Genomic DNA, 16,714 nt, shown 5'->3' with positions numbered 1-16,714 from the left:
CATATATATCAGGTGTATGTTCTTTATACCTCGATGAATTCTTGTAATATTTGTACTTAGTAGTTACAATGATTTTGGTCTACAAGAAGAGGTATTTTTTTTTAACCATTTGCAATATTGTAATTACACGTGTTTAATTGCGTGCTTACTACTAGAGGTTTTTCTGTTTTTTTGGGGTTTGTCAAAGTCTTAGAAATTTTAGGAGTGTGGGGGGAGGGGGGGTTCCTTCTACGAAGGAACTCCCAAAGAATATTCAGTTAAAAGCAAATTTTCGATTTATTTTGTTACGAATATGTACTAAAGAATTTAATGTAATTCTTCGGTTATATTTTGGTTAACGCTAATTTAAGGGTTTCGTATCCAAAGTGTTTATACCACCTTGTTCCTGTTATTTCGGCTTACACTGTGAAATGTAAGGGAAAAGGAAAAAGAAGAAAGACAACCCTCCGCCTTCTGAAGTGAACGCTTGCTAGGTGGGTAACGAGTCGATTGTATGCCGCCATTAACTTATGTCAGCGTCGATGAAAGTGAGAGTATTATTAATGCTTATGACCCTGAAATAGGAACCAGATGTCAGGAATAGTGCAGTTGTGCGACCCTCACTAGAAGTTGTCCCTCATTTTCAATAATTATTAGCCTTAAGAAATCATTTGTTGCTCGGTTCTTACTGCATACTTTGGTTTTAATAAGAGATGGTGGATAAAAGTGTAACATTACTTAATTAGGAGTAGAGTTGAGTCAAGAGACTCATTTATTTCTTCATGTCATGCAGTTATTTACTAGTACACACACTTTTTGTCCTCTGATTTCATTCAATATAATAGTCTAAAGTTCATACATATAGTGTCTTTATATAATTACATAATATGTCATAGGGTTCATTATACATGTAACAAAAAACTTTCGCGTTTGAGTCCGTTGTTTTCTGCGTAATTTTTTAGGATGGAGGAGGATTTTGTCGATGAATTTTTAATAGATTTTTTTAATGTGAAGTGATTTAAGAAGCGTTGTTTAACAATATTGCAAAATGCCAGTTTCAATGGGGTATAAAAGTATAGATATTTTCAAAGAGTAGTTTAATGTAAGAATCTCAGCTTTGGGAGTTGAGGGTAGGAGTTGAAATCTCTTTTCTTTGAGCATTGGGGAGGATTTTAACCTCCGACATCCGGCTTACAAGACCGGCGTTCTGACGCTGGACTACCAATGCACGTTAGCCGTAGCATTTTATTCTCGATCCAGCCTGCTAATGGTATAAGGATAAGGAAGAGTGAAAAATACAGTAGAGATGCGATTTGCCCGATAATAATAAAGGGGTGTTCTACTGGTATACCTCCGATCCAGGTCAGGATGATTACGTCCGCAATCAGTGTTCAAAAGAGGAATTGAGTGAGGGGGCGGAATGTTAGGGCTCGTTGCTTGGATGTGTGAAGCACAGGGACAAGCATTAATACAAGAATTGATGCAAGAAGGGCTAGTACACCTCCAAGTTTGTTAGGAATTGATCGGAGAATAGCGTATGCAAATAGGAAATATCATTCGGGTTTAATGTGCGGAGGAGTAACTAATGGATTTGCAGGGGTAAAATTGTCAGGGTCTCCTAGTAAGTTTGGTGAAAACAGTGCTAGGGAGGTAAGTGCAATTAGTATCGCTGCGAATCCTAATAGGTCCTTATATGAAAAGTAGGGATGGAAGGAGATTTTGTCTGCATCTGAGTTGAGGCCTAGTGGGTTGTTTGATCCTGTTTCATGGAGGAAGAGAAGGTGGAGTAGTGTCATGGCTGCAATGACGAACGGGAATAAGAAGTGGAAAGCGAAGAAGCGTGTAAGTGTGGCATTATCGACTGAGAAGCCCCCTCAGATCCATTGGACGAGAGTATTTCCGATGTAGGGAACTGCAGAGAGGAGGTTTGTAATTACGGTAGCTCCTCAAAAGGATATTTGTCCTCAAGGGAGGACGTAACCTACGAATGCAGTTATCATAACTAGAAGAAGTAGGACAACACCAATATTTCATGTTTCTTTGTAAAGAAAAGATCCGTAGTATAGGCCTCGTCCGATATGGGCGTAAATGCAGATAAAAAAGAAGGATGCTCCGTTGGCATGCATATTCCGGATGAGTCATCCGTAGTTTACGTCTCGACAGATGTGGGCGACGGATGAAAAGGCAGTAGCAATATCTGACGTGTAGTGCATGGCTAGAAATAGTCCTGTTAAAAGTTGGGTAATTAAACAAAGGCCTAAAAGAGACCCAAAGTTTCACCAAACCGAGATGTTTGAAGGGGCTGGTAAGCCAACTAGTGCGTCATTGGCAATTTTTAGTAATGGGTGGGTTTTGCGGAGGCTGGCCATGAGTTCCCGTAGTTGAATTACAACGATGGTTTTTCAAGCCATTAGTTTTGGTTAAAGTCCGAGTAGGAACTATGTTATCATTGTTAACTTTTTTAATAGTAGGGTTTTTGTCAGGGATGATTGCGGTTGCTTCCAACCCATCTCCATTCTACGCTGCTTTGGGGGTAATGAGTGCGGCAGGGTTCGGGTGTGCTTTGTTGGCAACGTATGGGGCTTGTTTTTTGGCATTAGTGTTGTTTTTAATTTATCTAGGGGGTATGTTAGTTGTATTTGCATACTCAGCAGCACTGGCTTCGGAGCCTCATCCAACAACTTGAGGTGAACGGGCGGTTGGTAGTACTGTGGTTATCTACATCAGCATTGTGTGTACCTTTGCGTATCTTGCTATACCATATTGGTACGGTTCTGCGGTGAGCAGTACTGACGGATCAGAATGATACGGGTTATTTGCTGTGGAGGGTTGCTTTAATATATTCCACACGGGAGGAGGCATACTAGTCTTAAGCGCATGAGTGTTGTTGCTAACACTTTTTGTTGTTTTAGAGCTAACTCGGGGGCTTAATCGTGGAGCATTGCGGGCTGTTTAGTCAATAAATAGAATAGTAGTCAGGGCGAGGGTTAATAAGAAAAGGGCAAGGTAAGTCTTGATTATGCCTTGTTGAGCGTTACTTGTAGTTGTAATTAAAGGTACGTTAATTGAGGCTGCGGCTTTAGGTCCAACTTTTTCTAATCACGTTTGGTCCACTATTTGACCAGCGATGGCTTGACCTAGTGTTAAGTTAAGTTTAGGGAAGAAGCGATGGATAATTATTGGGAAGAAGCCAAGTATGTTTGAAAAATGGTGAAGTGTAAGTCGTGGTGTAGGTTTAAATTGTTTGCTTGTTAATGATGCAAGGTCTAATGCGATAAGGAGTCCCATAATTGTGACTGTTAGAGCGGCTAGTTTGAGCATAAAAGGTATAGATATTACTGGTGTTTTTAACGGCAAGATATTGGATGTAATCAGGAGGCCTGCAATAATACTGCCTCATGCTAGTCGTTTAATAGGGTTAATCACTGCGGGGTTGTTTTCATTGATAGGTGATAAAGAATTAAATCGGGGGTGACCTATTGAAACAAAGAAGATAACACGCAAGCTGTAAATAGCTGTAAATGAGGTGGCTAATAAAGTCAGGATTAGGGCCCAGGCGCTTAGGTAAGAAGTGTTTAATGCTTCAATAATAGCATCTTTTGAGAAAAACCCTGCTAGGAAAGGAGTTCCTGTCAGGGCTAGGCTTCCGATGGTTAGGCAAGTCGAGGTGAAGGGGGTAAGGTGGTGTATTCCTCCCATTTTTCGAATATCTTGTTCGTCATTTAGGCTGTGGATAATTGAACCAGAACAAAGGAAGAGTATAGCCTTAAAGAATGCATGGGTGCAGATATGAAGGAAGGCTAGTTGGGGTTGGTTGAGACCAATAGTTACTATTATCAGTCCGAGTTGGCTGGATGTTGAGAAGGCAACAATTTTCTTAATGTCGTTTTGGGTAAGAGCACACGTAGCTGTAAACATAGTGGTAAGGGCTCCTAGGCAAAGGCAGATGGTAAGGGCGGTAGGGTTATTTTCTAAGAGAGGGCTCAGGCGCACTAATAAAAAAATACCTGCAACGACTATAGTACTGGAGTGTAGTAGGGCAGAGACCGGTGTAGGACCTTCTATAGCAGAAGGAAGTCAGGGGTGAAGACCAAATTGGGCGGATTTACCGGTGGCAGCGAGAATAAGTCCAAGGAGAGGAAGAGTTAAGTCAAAATCTTTTGCGGTAGCAAATATTTGTTGAATTTCTCATGAATTAAGATGTGTAGCTATTCAAGCTATAGCCAGAATTAGTCCGACATCCCCGACTCGGTTGTAAACCACCGCTTGGAGGGCTGCAGTGTTTGCGTCCGCCCGCCCGTATCACCATCCGATGAGAAGGAAAGATATAATACCGACCCCTTCCCACCCGATGAAAAGTTGGAAGAGATTATTTGCTGTGACTAGAATAATTATAGCAATTAGAAAAATTAAAAGGTATTTAAAGAAGCGGTTCATGTAAGGGTCGGCATGCATATATCATGATCAAGTTACATAAAGAGCAATAGGGGTGAAGATGATGGAGTAGTGGTCAAATTTGAAGCTAATATTTACGTCAAATGTTATAGTATTTATTCAGCTTCAGGAAGTGATAATGGTTTCTGCACCTTCATTAAGAAATAGAAATAGAGGTAACAAGCTAACAAAAAAAGCCGACTTAACTGCTGTTTTTACGTGGGACAGAGCTCAGTTTTTTGGTAAGGGTGCAGGAGTTAGGGTAGATATAATAGGGTAAAATAATAAGATAATAATGATAATAAAGCTTGATGATATTAAGAGAGAAGTACTGTACATAGCTACCACTTGGAGTTGCACCAAGAGTTTTTGGTTCCTAAGACCAATGGATGAACTATTATCCTTCAGTAGCGGCTTACGAGAAGAGCCCCGGATTCCAACCGGGGGTTCGTAAGTTAGCAGGTTACGAGTGAGCGCGAAAGAAGAATCCTCTCTCGGTGGACAAGAGGGTTTTAACTTCTATTTTTAGAATCACAATCTAATGTTTTGGTTAAACTATGTCTACAGCCGGCTCATCCTCAGATGAGTTCTGGTTTAAGGATAATTAGGATTAGTGGAAGTAGATGTAGTGCAATAAGTAAATGTTCTCGGGAGTGTGAGGGGGCTAGGGCAATAATGTGAGAGGGAAGTGGACCTCGTTGAGTTACTAGAAATATGTAGAGGGAATAGCTGGCGGTAATAAGGGTTCCTGCTCCTGTCAGGATAAGTGTCCATCATGATCAGTTAAATAGTGAGACGATAATTATTAGTTCTGCTATAAGGTTGGGTAGTGGGGGAAGGGCTAAGTTTGCGAGGCTAGCAATAAATCATCAAGCGGTCATTAGAGGTAATACTATTTGAAGTCCCCGGGCTAAAAGCATGGTTCGAGAATGTGTGCGCTCATAGTTGGTGTTGGCTAAACAGAAAAGGGCTGAAGATGTAAGTCCGTGGGCGATCATAAGAATTAGTGCTCCGGTGAAGCCTCAGGGCGTTTGGATGAGGATTCCTCCAATTACCAGGCCCATATGGCTAACTGAAGAGTAGGCAATTAGGGATTTTAGGTCAGTTTGGCGGAGGCAGATGGAGCCGGTTATAATTACCCCTCAGAGTGCAAGGATAATGAATGGGTAACCTAGTTCTTTTGTCAAGGGGTCAAGTACTAAAATTATTCGTATTATACCGTATCCTCCCAGTTTTAGAAGTACTGCAGCAAGTACTATTGAGCCTGCAACGGGGGCTTCTACGTGGGCTTTGGGAAGCCATAAGTGGACTCCATACAGGGGTATTTTTACTAAAAATGCTATGAGACAGCCTACTCATCATAATTTGTCGGTGTTTATAGAGAGTTGGAGTGGACATGTATATGGGAGGGTTAGTAATGATAGTGTGCCTGAGTGGTTTTGGAGTACTAGGAGGGCGACGAGGAGGGGTAGTGAGCCTGCTAGGGTATAAAATAGGAAATAAACGCCTGCGTTGAGACGTTCAGTCTGATTTCCTCACCGGGTGATAAGAATTAGGGTTGGGATTAGGGTAGCTTCAAATATAACATAAAACATAATAATTTCGGTGGCACTGAAGGCTATAATTAGGAAAATTTGTAAGGATGTTAGAAGAGTAATATATATTCGTTGGCGGCTAATTGGTTCTCGGGCTGTGTGGTTTTGGCTGGCAAGAATTATTAGTGGGAGGAGTCAGCAGGTTAGGACCAGAAGAGGGGTGGAGAGGGGGTCTGTTGCTATGTAGGGGTTGAGTGACGTTCAACCTGTTTCTGAAGAATAGTTTAGTCAGGAAAGGCTTGCTAGTGCAATAAGAAGGCTGTGTGTTAAGGTTGTTGGTCATAGTCATTTGGCAGGAGTAAGTCAAGTTGTTGGTACTAGTATAAGGGTAGGAATGAGGATTTTTAGCATTGTAAGAGGCTTAGGCTTTGGAGGCGATCGGTCCCATGGGTGCGAGCGGTGGCCACTAGAAGGGCAAGACCTGCACTTGCTTCGCAGGCTGAAAATGCTAGGAGGAGCATTGGAGCTGCCGAGAAACTAGTAGAGTCTAGTTGAAGGGTTCAGAGAGAGAGGGCAATAAATAGAGAGAGTATTATTCCTTCTAAGCATAAGAGGGCGGAAAGAAGATGGGTGCGATGAAACGCTAGGCCTGTTAGTCCAAGAATAAAAGCTGATGAGAAAGCAAAGTGAACGGGGGTCATTAGATAATTATGGACTTTAACCACAAGTTTTTGAGCCGAAATCAAATGTTTTTCTTAGACTAATTACCTATTCGGCTCACTCTAGGCCGCCTTGTAGTCACTCGTAGACAAGACCCAGGGTTAAAAGGGCCAGGACGGCTGAGGCTCATAAGAATGTTAGCAAAGGGGTCGCAAGTTGATCTCCTCAGGGGAGAGGAAGCAAAAGGGCAATTTCTAGATCAAAAAGAAGAAAAAGGATAGCTACTAGGAAAAATCGGAGGGAGAAAGGTAGGCGGGCGGAGCCCAGGGGGTCGAACCCGCATTCATAAGGGGAAAGTTTCTCATAGTCCGGGTTTATCTGAGGGAGTCAAAAGGATACAATAATTAGGACTAAGGAAAGTCCTAGGGTAATAATAATAATAGTTGTGAGTAAGTTCATTATCTTTCCCTGGGGTCAAACCAAGACTGAATGATTGGAGGTCATTTGTACTGTTTAATACTAGAAAGATTAAGAGCCTCATCAATAGATAGAGATGTATAGGAATAATCATACAACGTCTACAAAATGTCAGTATCATGCAGCAGCTTCAAATCCGAAGTGGTGCTCAGATGTGAAATGGAATTGAATTTGTCGGAAGAAGCAAACAGCTAGGAAAGAAGAACCAATAATGACGTGTAGGCCGTGGAAACCGGTTGCGACAAAGAAGGTAGACCCATAAACCCCGTCTGCAATTGTGAAAGGGGCTTCATAGTATTCCAATGCTTGGAGAAATGTGAAGTATAGTCCAAGGAGAATCGTTATCGCAAGAGACTGAATGGCTTCTTTGCGTTCGCCTTCTATAATGCTGTGGTGAGCTCAGGTAACAGTTACGCCAGAAGCGAGTAGGACAGCTGTGTTCAGAAGGGGCACTTCGAAAGGGTCAAGGGTCGTGATTCCTGTGGGGGGTCAGCAGCCTCCTAATTCAGGGGTGGGAGCAAGGCTTGAATGGTAGAAAGCTCAGAAAAAGCCTAAAAAGAAGAAGACCTCTGAAGTAATAAATAGGATTATACCATATCGGAGGCCTTTTTGTACAGGGGGAGTATGATGGCCTTGGAAAGTCCCTTCTCGAACAATGTCACGCCATCATTGATATATTGTGAGAAGCAGAAGAATTGTTCCGAGTACTATTAATGTCGTTGAGTTAAAGTGAAATCAGATTGCCAGCCCTGAAGTTATCAGCAGGGCCGCAACTGCTCCTGTGAGGGGCCAAGGGCTTGGGTCGACTATATGGTATGCGTGTGCTTGATGTGCCATTAGAGGTTTTCTTGAAGATAAAGTGTTAGGAGTAGAACGAATACATAAGCTTGGATTATTGCTACGGCAATCTCTAGGAGGGTAAGAAGAACAAGAACCATAGCTGTAACAATTGCTACAGAAGGTAATAATGGTAAGAGAACAAAGACAGCTGTGGAAATTAATTGAATAAGTAAATGTCCGGCTGTTAAGTTAGCTGCTAGTCGTACTCCTAGTGCAAGGGGGCGAATGAAAAGGCTAATAGTTTCGATAATAATTAAAACAGGAATCAAGAGGTTAGGGGTTCCTTCTGGGAGAAAGTGTGCAAGGGCATGGTTAAACTGGTATCGGAACCCAATAGTTACTGTGGCTAATCAAAGAGGGACAGCGAATCCCAGGTTTAGGGATAGCTGAGCAGTGGGCGTGTGGGTATATGGAAGAAGGCCTAGTAAATTAATGGAAATAAGAAATAGTATTAGGGAAGCGAAGAGAAGGGCTCATTTGTGACCTGCTACATTTAGTGGTGATAGTAGTTGATGGGTAAAGCGGTTGATGAACAAGCCTTGGAGTGTTGTGAGACGGTTGTTTAGTCATCGTGTCGTTAAGGTAGGAAAAAGGAGGCAAGGAAACACTAATGCCATGGCAATAAGCGGAATTCCTAAATAAAGTGGTGCTATAAATTGATCGAAGAAGCTTAAGCCCATGGTCAGTTTCAAGAAGTCTTTTTCTAGTTTTTGTGGTTTTACAGACGTAGGTTCGTTAGAGAAGGAGTGGCTCATAACTTTTGTGGGTACAAAGCCTAAGAACACCACTCAAGCGAAAATTAAGGTTATAAATCAAGGGGTGGGGAGCAGTTGAGGCATGTCGCGGGGGGGTGGTTAGGAGCCACCAGTTTTTAGCTTAAAAGGCTAATGCTTACACCTATTTTAGCTTCCTGGCGAAGCGTCTTCTAGCATTAAAGAAGATCAGTTTTCAAAGTGCTCTAATGGGACTACTTCAACTACAATGGGTATAAAGCTATGATTTGCCCCGCAGATTTCAGAACATTGTCCGTAAAATACGCCTGGACGTGCTGTGATGAAGGCTGTTTGGTTTAATCGGCCTGGGACCGCGTCTATTTTAACACCTAAGGCTGGAACTGCTCAGGAGTGAAGTACGTCTTCGGCGGATACAAGGATTCGAATAGGAGAATCCACTGGGATAACCATACGATGGTCAGCTTCTAATAAACGGAACTGTCCGGGGGTTAGGTCTTGTGTTGGGATTATGTATGAATCAAACCCTAATTCTTCGTAATCCGTGTATTCATAGCTTCAGTATCATTGGTGTCCTATGGCTTTGATTGTTAGATGGGGGTCGTTGATTTCGTCTATAAGATAAAGAATACGTAAGGAAGGTAGAGCAATTAGGATTAGGATGACTGCAGGGAGGACTGTTCAGATGATTTCAATTTCTTGGGAGTCTAGAACGTATTTGTTGGTGAGTTTTGTGGAGACTATGGCTACAATGATGTAAAGTACTAAAGTGCTGATAAGAAACACAATCATTAAAGCGTGGTCGTGGAAGTGAATAAGTTCCTCTATAACAGGTGAAGCTGCATCTTGAAGACCTAGCTGAGAAGGATGTGCCATTAATATTAAGACACGTGGGATTTCAACCCACAATTTTGCCTTGACAAAGCAATGTAGTTCGCGCTTTTTACTAGTGTCTTATAAGAAAGTGACAGAACGGTTATGTGGTTGGCTTGAAACCAACATACGGGGGTTCAATTCCTTCCTTTCTCGTTAGTTTGACTGAACTTGGACGAACGCAGGCTCTTCGAATGTATGATAAGGCGGGGGGCACCCATGCAGTCATTCTAGGTTGTTTTCGGTTAGTTCGACTGCTAAAACTTTACGTTTGGAAGCGAATGCCTCTCAAATAATAAAAAGGAACACAATTACAGCTACTAAAGAAATTAGGGACCCAATAGAAGAAATAGTGTTTCATAGGGTGTATGCATCTGGATAATCTGAGTATCGACGAGGTATTCCGGCTAGCCCAAGGAAATGTTTAGGGAAGAAAGTTAGGTTTACACCAACGAACATAATACCGAAATGGATTTTTGTTCAAGTGCTGTGTAGGGAATAACCTGTAAATAATGGGAATCAGTGCACGAAGGCAGCGACAATGGCGAACACAGCACCCATCGAAAGGACGTAGTGGAAGTGTGCAACTACGTAATATGTATCATGCAGAACAATATCTAAAGACGAGTTAGCAAGAACAATCCCAGTTAAACCACCTACTGTAAAAAGGAAGATAAAACCAAGGGCCCATAATAGAGGGGTTTCTCATTTTACTGAGCCTCCGTGAAGGGTTGCAAGTCAGCTGAAGACTTTTACACCAGTTGGGATTGCGATAATTATTGTGGCAGATGTAAAATATGCTCGTGTATCAACGTCTATTCCTACTGTAAATATATGGTGGGCTCACACAATAAAGCCTAGTAGACCAATAGCTATCATTGCTCAAACCATTCCTATATAACCGAAGGGTTCTTTTTTCCCTGAGTAGTAAGCTACAATGTGAGAGATCATCCCGAAACCAGGAAGAATTAAAATATAGACTTCTGGGTGGCCAAAGAATCAGAATAAGTGCTGGTAGAGGATTGGGTCTCCTCCTCCAGCAGGGTCAAAGAAGGTAGTGTTGAGGTTTCGGTCGGTTAATAGTATTGTGATTCCAGCAGCTAGAACAGGTAGTGATAGGAGAAGAAGAACTGCAGTAATTAGGACTGCTCATACGAATAGGGGGGTCTGGTATTGAGAGATAGCAGGGGGTTTCATGTTAATGATGGTAGTAATAAAGTTGATTGCTCCAAGAATTGATGAAATACCTGCTAAGTGAAGTGAGAAGATTGTTAAATCTACGGATGCACCTGCATGGGCTAGGTTTCCTGCTAGAGGAGGGTAAACTGTTCATCCTGTCCCAGCACCTGCTTCAACGCCTGATGAGGCTAGAAGGAGGAGGAAAGAAGGAGGTAGAAGCCAGAAGCTTATATTGTTTATTCGAGGGAATGCTATATCTGGGGCGCCGATTATTAGAGGAATAAGTCAATTTCCGAAGCCTCCGATTATGATTGGTATTACTATAAAGAAAATTATTACAAATGCGTGTGCGGTAACAATCACGTTATAGATTTGGTCGTCTCCTAAAAGAGCACCGGGTTGACTAAGCTCCGCCCGAATAAGTAGGCTTAGAGCGGTCCCGACTATCCCGGCTCAAGCACCAAATACTAAATAAAGGGTGCCAATGTCTTTGTGGTTAGTAGAAAAAAATCAACGTGTAATGGTCACAGGTGAGATGGCTGAGTTTTAAGCGGTGGATTGTAGCCCCATAGACAGAGGTTTGATTCCTCTTCTTACCAAGTTCCGAGGTGTACTACATATCAGATTGCAAATCTGAAGAAGCAGGCTAGGTCTCTGCCGGAACTTTCCCCGCCCTTTTGTTATTAGGCGGGCGGGGAAAGTTAGACGGATGCTCGCTGGCTCGGGCGCTTAGCTGTTAACTAAGAGTTTGTAGGATCGAGGCCTGCCTGTCTAGGAAGGCTTTATCTTAATTAAAGTACCTGTTTTGCATACAGGAGATGCGGGTTAGTGTCCCGCAAGTCTTATCAGGGGTTGAGAGACTTTCACTCCCGCTTAGGGCTTTGAAGGCTCTTGGTCTAATATTATCCTAAACCCCTTAGAGGGAAAGTAGTGAAATTGTTGCTGGTGTAAGTGGAAGAAGGAGAAGTGTTGCTGAGGTGGATAGAGCTGGGAGTAGGGTGGTTTGTGTGTTTTGTAGTCGTCAGGGAGTGGTTCCGGTGGCATTATTTGGGGACAGGGTAAGGGCTATTGCATAAGATAGGCGTAGATAAAAGAATAGGCTGAGGAGGGCAGTGAGTGCGGTTAGTGTCGCTGTGAGGGCGAGATCTTGTTTGGCAAGTTCTTGAAGGATAAGTCATTTAGGCATAAATCCGGTTAAGGGAGGGAGGCCTCCTAATGATAGAAGAATAAGGGGGGCAAGGGCTGTAAGTGTAGGGGTCTTAGTTCAAGAGATAGAGAGTATGTTGATGCTTGTTGCTTTGTTTAGTTTAAAAACAAGGAATGTAGATAATGTCATAACTAGGTATGTTATCAGGGTTAGAAGCGTAAGTGACGGGGAGAATTGGAGGATGAGTATCATTCAGCCCAGGTGAGCGATTGAAGAATAGGCTAGGATTTTTCGGAGTTGTGTTTGGTTTAGGCCTCCTCAGCCGCCTACGAGCGTTGAAGTGAGACCCAAGATGATGAGAATAGTGGGGTGTGCAGATTGTATTTGAAGGAGTAGTGCGAAGGGTCCTAGTTTTTGTCAAGTGGATAGGATAAGGCCTGTGGTGAGGTCTAGACCTTGAAGAACCTCGGGAAGTCAGGAGTGCATGGGGGCAAGACCAATTTTTAATGACAAGGCTATAATAATTATAGTTGTTGGGAAGGGATGTGTTATTTGTTGGATTTCTCATTGTCCGGTGAGTCAAGCATTGGTAGTGCTTGCAAAAAGAAGTATGGCTGCGGCGGTGGCCTGAGTGAAGAAGTATTTAGTGGTGGCTTCAACTGCGCGGGGGTGATGGTATTGCGCTATTAATGGAATAATGGCTAGGGTGTTGATTTCTAGTCCTATTCAGGCGAGCAGTCAATGTGAACTTGTCAGTGTCAGAGCAGTTCCTAAACCCAAGCTAAGTACTAGGATGGCTAAAATGTATGGATTCATTAGCAAAGGAAGGATTTTAACCTACATGTTCGGGGTATGGGCCCGAAAGCTTAACTAGCTGACTTTACTTAGGAAGTGGTGTAATGGAAGCACTAAGAGTTTTGATCTCTTCAGATAGGGTTCGAGTCCCTTCTTTCTAAGGAGCCAGAGGGACTTTAACTCTCATGTTTCACTCTATCAAAGTGGCCCTTTATTTCAGGCATAGCTCCGGCTTTATAGTTGAGGGGGAAGACCAGCAAATGCGATGGGGAGGGCTAGGTGTCAGATGACCAGAGCTAGTGTAAGAGGGAGGAAATTTTTTCAAATTAAGTGCATTAGCTGGTCGTAACGAAATCGTGGGTATGAGGCCCGAACTCATAGGAATAAAACTGATAGAAGTGCTGCTTTTGTTATTAGATTGGCGGCAGTTAGTTCGGGAAAGGTAGGGATGTGAGATGCCCCTAAAAATAGTGTGGCGGAGAGTGTATTTATAAGAAGGATGTTTGAGTATTCCGCTAAAAAGAATAAAGCGAAAGGGCCCCCTGCATATTCTACATTGAAGCCTGAAACTAGTTCCGATTCTCCTTCAGTGAGGTCGAACGGGGCGCGGTTTGTCTCTGCTAGTGTGGAAATGTACCATATGGCAGCTAGTGGTATGGCGGGGAGGATCAGTCAAATGCCTTCTTGGGCAGTGCTAAATGTTTGAAGGGTAAAGCCCCCTGTAAAGATGATGGTGCATAGGAGGATAAGTCCTAGGCTTACTTCATATGAAATAGTTTGGGCTACGGCTCGAAGGGCTCCGATTAGTGCGTATTTTGAGTTGGATGCTCAGCCTGAGCCGAGGATTGAGTATACTGCGAGGCTGGACAGCGCTAGGATAAATAAAATTCCCAGGTTTAGGTCGGCTACTGGGTATGGGAGGGGTATTGGGGTTCAGAGGGTGAGGGCCAAAGTAAGGGCTAGTATGGGGGTTATAAGAAAGAGGAGGGGGGAAGAAGTGGATGGTCGGATGGGCTCTTTAGTAAATAGTTTTACTCCATCGGCGATGGGTTGTAGAAGTCCATAAGGACCAACGATATTTGGGCCTTTGCGTATTTGCATGTAGCCTAGGACTTTTCGTTCTAGGAGTGTAAGGAAGGCAACAGCTAGGAGGACGGGCACGATATAGGCTAAAGGGTTAATAATGTGCGTGAAAAGGTATGAAATCATAGTTGGGGAAGGGATTTGAACCCTTGTTGAAAGGGCTTAGATCTTTTGCAATTCCGGGCTCTGCCACCCCAACATGTCGTTTTTCTCCGACGAAGAGGATCGTGCCCTCTTGCCTAATTTAGTTGCCTGCATTAGGTAAGGGTGAGGCGTGCTTTAAGCATTGGCCCCCTCTTCTCGATCCTTTCGTACTAGAAAAGCTCACTTCATAGATAGAAACCGACCTGGATTTCTCCGGTCTGAACTCAGATCACGTAGGACTGTTAATCGTTGAACAAACGAACCCTTAATAGCGGCTGCACCATTAGGATGTCCTGATCCAACATCGAGGTCGTAAACCCCCTTGTCGATATGGACTCTTAAAGGGGATTGCGCTGTTATCCCTAGGGTAACTTGGTTCATTAATCGGCATTGCCGGATCTTTATTGGTCAAAAATACTGGTAATTAGAGCTGTGGCTCTTGTTTATAGGAACTGTGTGCCCACTCCATGTGGGGGTTTTTTGTTTCCCCATGGTCGCCCCAACCAAAGACATTAGGGGAGGTATCATTAGGCTTGCATTGTTTTTGTTTAATTACAGAGGGTATGATCTACTTTAGTGTCTGAAGCTCCATAGGGTCTTCTCGTCTTATGTTATTATACCCGCTTCTGCACGGGTAGATCAATTTCATTGACTTGGAAAAGGAGACAGTTAAGCCTTCGTCTTGCCATTCATACAGGTCTCCATTTAAAAGACAAGTGATTGCGCTACCTTCGCACGGTCAAAATACCGCGGCCGTTAAACATATAGTCACAGGGCAGGCGGGACCTCTTATTTTTCTTCTTTTACAAGAGGCGGTGTTTTTGGTAAACAGGCGAGGCTTTTGTTGTGTTTGCCGAGTTCCTTCTCTTCCTTTTAGTCTTTCCCTAGAAGCATTCCTGTGTGGGGTTAACGGTTTATGGGTGGTTGTTTTTCTAGTATTTTAAATTCTTATCCAGTTCCCTCTTTGTTTGGGGCCGTTAAATTTCGGTGGTTGGTCCGTTTCGATGTACACGTGTGCTGGGAGAGGAGCGCAGATAAAATAAATCCTCTTGTTACTCATGTTTGTTGCTTTGTTTAGTTTGAAGACAAGGAATGTTGAGGTGGTTATCAGGAGATATGTAATTAGGGTAAGAAGTGTGATGGTCGGGGAGAATTGGAGGGATGGCTGCTTTTAGGCCCACCCGAATATTTTACCTTCTGTAATTATGATCTTTAACGTTCTGTCACTTTCTTATAAGACACTAGTAAAAAGCGCGAACTACATTGCTTTGTCAAGGCAAAATTGTGGGTTCTTCAAGATAAGAAGGGAGAAGCCGTGAGGCTGAACTTCTATTCAGTTCCCGAGCAACCAGCTATAACTAAGTTCGGTAGGTCTGTCACCACTACTCAAAGCTCTTCCCACTCTTTTGCCACAGAGACGGGTTTGCCCTAAATAATTAGGCTGTCTTGAAGTAGCTCACACTAGTTTCGGGGTTGCCAAACTAAAGATGCCCTTTGCTTGGACGAGCTGGCTAAATCATGATGCAAAAGGTACGGGCTCTAAAAGGGGATTTTGATGTTATCACTAGGCTATCTTGGTCATTTTTTCAGCGTTCCCTTACGGTACTTTTTCTATAGCTCTGGTAGTCCTTTTCTGTCGCCCGTAATTTAGGTGATGGAAAATGGTTTGTTTAAGTTGGTTGTTCGTGTTTTTAGGTTTATTAATTTTGGTTTGTTGGTTTTTGAGATTAGGCTAGCTAGTCAGCATCAAGGTGATCCGAATTTCACGAATGTCTTCTCGGTGTAAAGGAGACGCTTAGTTTCTCAGCCACCCCCGAATTTGCCTCAAGTACACCTTCCGGTACACTTACCATGTTACGACTTGCCTCCCCTTTGCTATAATAGTGTTTTAAGTATACTTTAGGTGTGCTCGGGGAGAGTGACGGGCGGTATGTGCGCGCTTCAGGGCCAATTTCAGCAGGACGCTCTATTTCCTGCTTACTTCTAAATCCTCCTTCAAGATGCATATTTCAGTGCGATTTTTCGTATTCTCTTCATGAGAGAATGTAGCCCATTTCTTTCCTCTTCATAGGCTACACCTCGACCTGACGTTTTGGGCTATGCCAATTGTGCTTACTATAGGTCCCTCAGGGGGTAAGCTGACGACGGCGGTATATAGGCGGGATGGGGCAAGAAAAGGTGAGGTTTAACGGGGGTTATCGGTTTCAAGAACAGGCTCCTCTAGATGGGTCTAAAGCACCGCCAAGTCCTTTGGGTTTCAAGCTAATGCTCGTAGTTCCCGGGCGGATAGTGGGTGTACAATACTATCAATGTTTAGGGCTAAGCATAGTGGGGTATCTAATCCCAGTTTGTACCTTAGCTTTCGTGGGTTCAGGAGTATTAAAGCCACTTTCGTAGATGTTCTTCTTACGTTCGGAAGCGTATAACAGCTCTGTAAGTGTTCGGCTTTAGTTTGTATTTAATCCTAACCACCCTTTACGCCGTGACCCATCAACTTGAGTCGCTCGTTTAACCGCGGTAGCTGGCACGAGTTTGACCGACTCTCTTAGCCATAACTAAGTCAAGTTTTCACTTATTGCTTAATGTTTATCACTGCTGGATTCCCTTGGGGGTGTGGCTGAGCAAGGCGTTATGGGCTATAGAGTGTATGTGCCTGATACCAGCTCCTTGTTCTCTAGTAGAGGACTGTGGGCATTTTCACGGGAATGCGGATACTTGCATGTGTAAGTTTGATTATAGTAGATGGAAAGGTCAGGACCAAGCCTTTGTGCCCTTGAGGCTCTTCTAGAACCCATCTTAACATCTTCAGTGTTATGCTTTTTGTTAAGCTACAATGG

At 43.2% G+C, this 16,714-nt stretch overlaps 13 protein-coding genes across 13 annotated transcripts, besides 26 other annotated features; 1 reads left to right on the top strand and 12 right to left on the bottom strand. All coding sequences in view use genetic code 2, as the record gives it.

The window, feature by feature from the left end:
* Nucleotides 1–1,065: a D loop.
* Nucleotides 1,066–1,136, bottom strand: a tRNA (tRNA-Pro).
* Nucleotides 1,136–1,207, bottom strand: a tRNA (tRNA-Thr).
* On the bottom strand, nt 1,208–2,348 carry CYTB. The gene has a single exon. Coding sequence (YP_783995.1; cytochrome b) is annotated over nt 1,208–2,348 (1,141 nt in total).
* A 2-nt stretch (nt 2,349–2,350) lies between these two features.
* Nucleotides 2,351–2,419, bottom strand: a tRNA (tRNA-Glu).
* Nucleotides 2,420–2,935, top strand: ND6. The gene has a single exon. A coding sequence (YP_783994.1; NADH dehydrogenase subunit 6) covers nt 2,420–2,935, from the start codon at nt 2,420–2,422 to the stop codon at nt 2,933–2,935; it is 516 nt and encodes a 171-aa protein.
* On the bottom strand, nt 2,932–4,752 carry ND5. The gene has a single exon. A coding sequence (YP_783993.1; NADH dehydrogenase subunit 5) covers nt 2,932–4,752, from the start codon at nt 4,750–4,752 to the stop codon at nt 2,932–2,934; it is 1,821 nt and encodes a 606-aa protein.
* Nucleotides 4,753–4,825, bottom strand: a tRNA (tRNA-Leu).
* Nucleotides 4,826–4,899, bottom strand: a tRNA (tRNA-Ser).
* A 10-nt stretch (nt 4,900–4,909) lies between these two features.
* Nucleotides 4,910–4,978, bottom strand: a tRNA (tRNA-His).
* On the bottom strand, nt 4,979–6,359 carry ND4. Its single transcript has one exon. Coding sequence (YP_783992.1; NADH dehydrogenase subunit 4) is annotated over nt 4,979–6,359 (1,381 nt in total).
* Nucleotides 6,353–6,649, bottom strand: ND4L. Its single transcript has one exon. A coding sequence (YP_783991.1; NADH dehydrogenase subunit 4L) covers nt 6,353–6,649, from the start codon at nt 6,647–6,649 to the stop codon at nt 6,353–6,355; it is 297 nt and encodes a 98-aa protein.
* Nucleotides 6,650–6,718, bottom strand: a tRNA (tRNA-Arg).
* On the bottom strand, nt 6,719–7,067 carry ND3. The gene has a single exon. Coding sequence (YP_783990.1; NADH dehydrogenase subunit 3) is annotated over nt 6,719–7,067 (349 nt in total).
* Nucleotides 7,068–7,137, bottom strand: a tRNA (tRNA-Gly).
* Nucleotides 7,137–7,922, bottom strand: COX3. The gene has a single exon. A coding sequence (YP_783989.1; cytochrome c oxidase subunit III) covers nt 7,137–7,922, from the start codon at nt 7,920–7,922 to the stop codon at nt 7,137–7,139; it is 786 nt and encodes a 261-aa protein.
* ATP6 lies at nt 7,922–8,605 on the bottom strand. Its single transcript has one exon. A coding sequence (YP_783988.1; ATP synthase F0 subunit 6) covers nt 7,922–8,605, from the start codon at nt 8,603–8,605 to the stop codon at nt 7,922–7,924; it is 684 nt and encodes a 227-aa protein.
* Nucleotides 8,593–8,764, bottom strand: ATP8. Its single transcript has one exon. Coding sequence (YP_783987.1; ATP synthase F0 subunit 8) is annotated over nt 8,593–8,764 (172 nt in total).
* A 1-nt stretch (nt 8,765) lies between these two features.
* Nucleotides 8,766–8,841, bottom strand: a tRNA (tRNA-Lys).
* Nucleotides 8,842–9,532, bottom strand: COX2. Its single transcript has one exon. Coding sequence (YP_783986.1; cytochrome c oxidase subunit II) is annotated over nt 8,842–9,532 (691 nt in total).
* Nucleotides 9,533–9,538: 6 nt separating this feature from the next.
* Nucleotides 9,539–9,612, bottom strand: a tRNA (tRNA-Asp).
* Nucleotides 9,613–9,614: 2 nt separating this feature from the next.
* Nucleotides 9,615–9,685, top strand: a tRNA (tRNA-Ser).
* On the bottom strand, nt 9,686–11,236 carry COX1. Its single transcript has one exon. A coding sequence (YP_783985.1; cytochrome c oxidase subunit I) covers nt 9,686–11,236, from the start codon at nt 11,234–11,236 to the stop codon at nt 9,686–9,688; it is 1,551 nt and encodes a 516-aa protein.
* Nucleotide 11,237: 1 nt separating this feature from the next.
* Nucleotides 11,238–11,307, top strand: a tRNA (tRNA-Tyr).
* Nucleotides 11,308–11,374, top strand: a tRNA (tRNA-Cys).
* Nucleotides 11,375–11,410: an origin of replication (replication origin of L-strand).
* Nucleotides 11,411–11,483, top strand: a tRNA (tRNA-Asn).
* Nucleotide 11,484: 1 nt separating this feature from the next.
* Nucleotides 11,485–11,553, bottom strand: a tRNA (tRNA-Ala).
* Nucleotide 11,554: 1 nt separating this feature from the next.
* Nucleotides 11,555–11,625, bottom strand: a tRNA (tRNA-Trp).
* ND2 lies at nt 11,626–12,671 on the bottom strand. The gene has a single exon. Coding sequence (YP_783984.1; NADH dehydrogenase subunit 2) is annotated over nt 11,626–12,671 (1,046 nt in total).
* Nucleotides 12,672–12,740, bottom strand: a tRNA (tRNA-Met).
* Nucleotides 12,741–12,811, top strand: a tRNA (tRNA-Gln).
* Nucleotides 12,811–12,880, bottom strand: a tRNA (tRNA-Ile).
* Nucleotides 12,881–12,884: 4 nt separating this feature from the next.
* On the bottom strand, nt 12,885–13,859 carry ND1. The gene has a single exon. A coding sequence (YP_783983.1; NADH dehydrogenase subunit 1) covers nt 12,885–13,859, from the start codon at nt 13,857–13,859 to the stop codon at nt 12,885–12,887; it is 975 nt and encodes a 324-aa protein.
* Nucleotides 13,860–13,932, bottom strand: a tRNA (tRNA-Leu).
* Nucleotides 13,933–15,623, bottom strand: an rRNA (l-rRNA).
* Nucleotides 15,624–15,694, bottom strand: a tRNA (tRNA-Val).
* Nucleotides 15,695–16,645, bottom strand: an rRNA (s-rRNA).
* Nucleotides 16,646–16,714, bottom strand: a tRNA (tRNA-Phe).

This window comes from Plectropomus leopardus, mitochondrion (genome assembly GCF_008729295.1).
Source record: "Plectropomus leopardus mitochondrion, complete genome".
Taxonomy (NCBI): domain Eukaryota; kingdom Metazoa; phylum Chordata; class Actinopteri; order Perciformes; family Serranidae; genus Plectropomus; species Plectropomus leopardus.
This window is presented reverse-complemented; position numbering and strand designations above follow the sequence as displayed.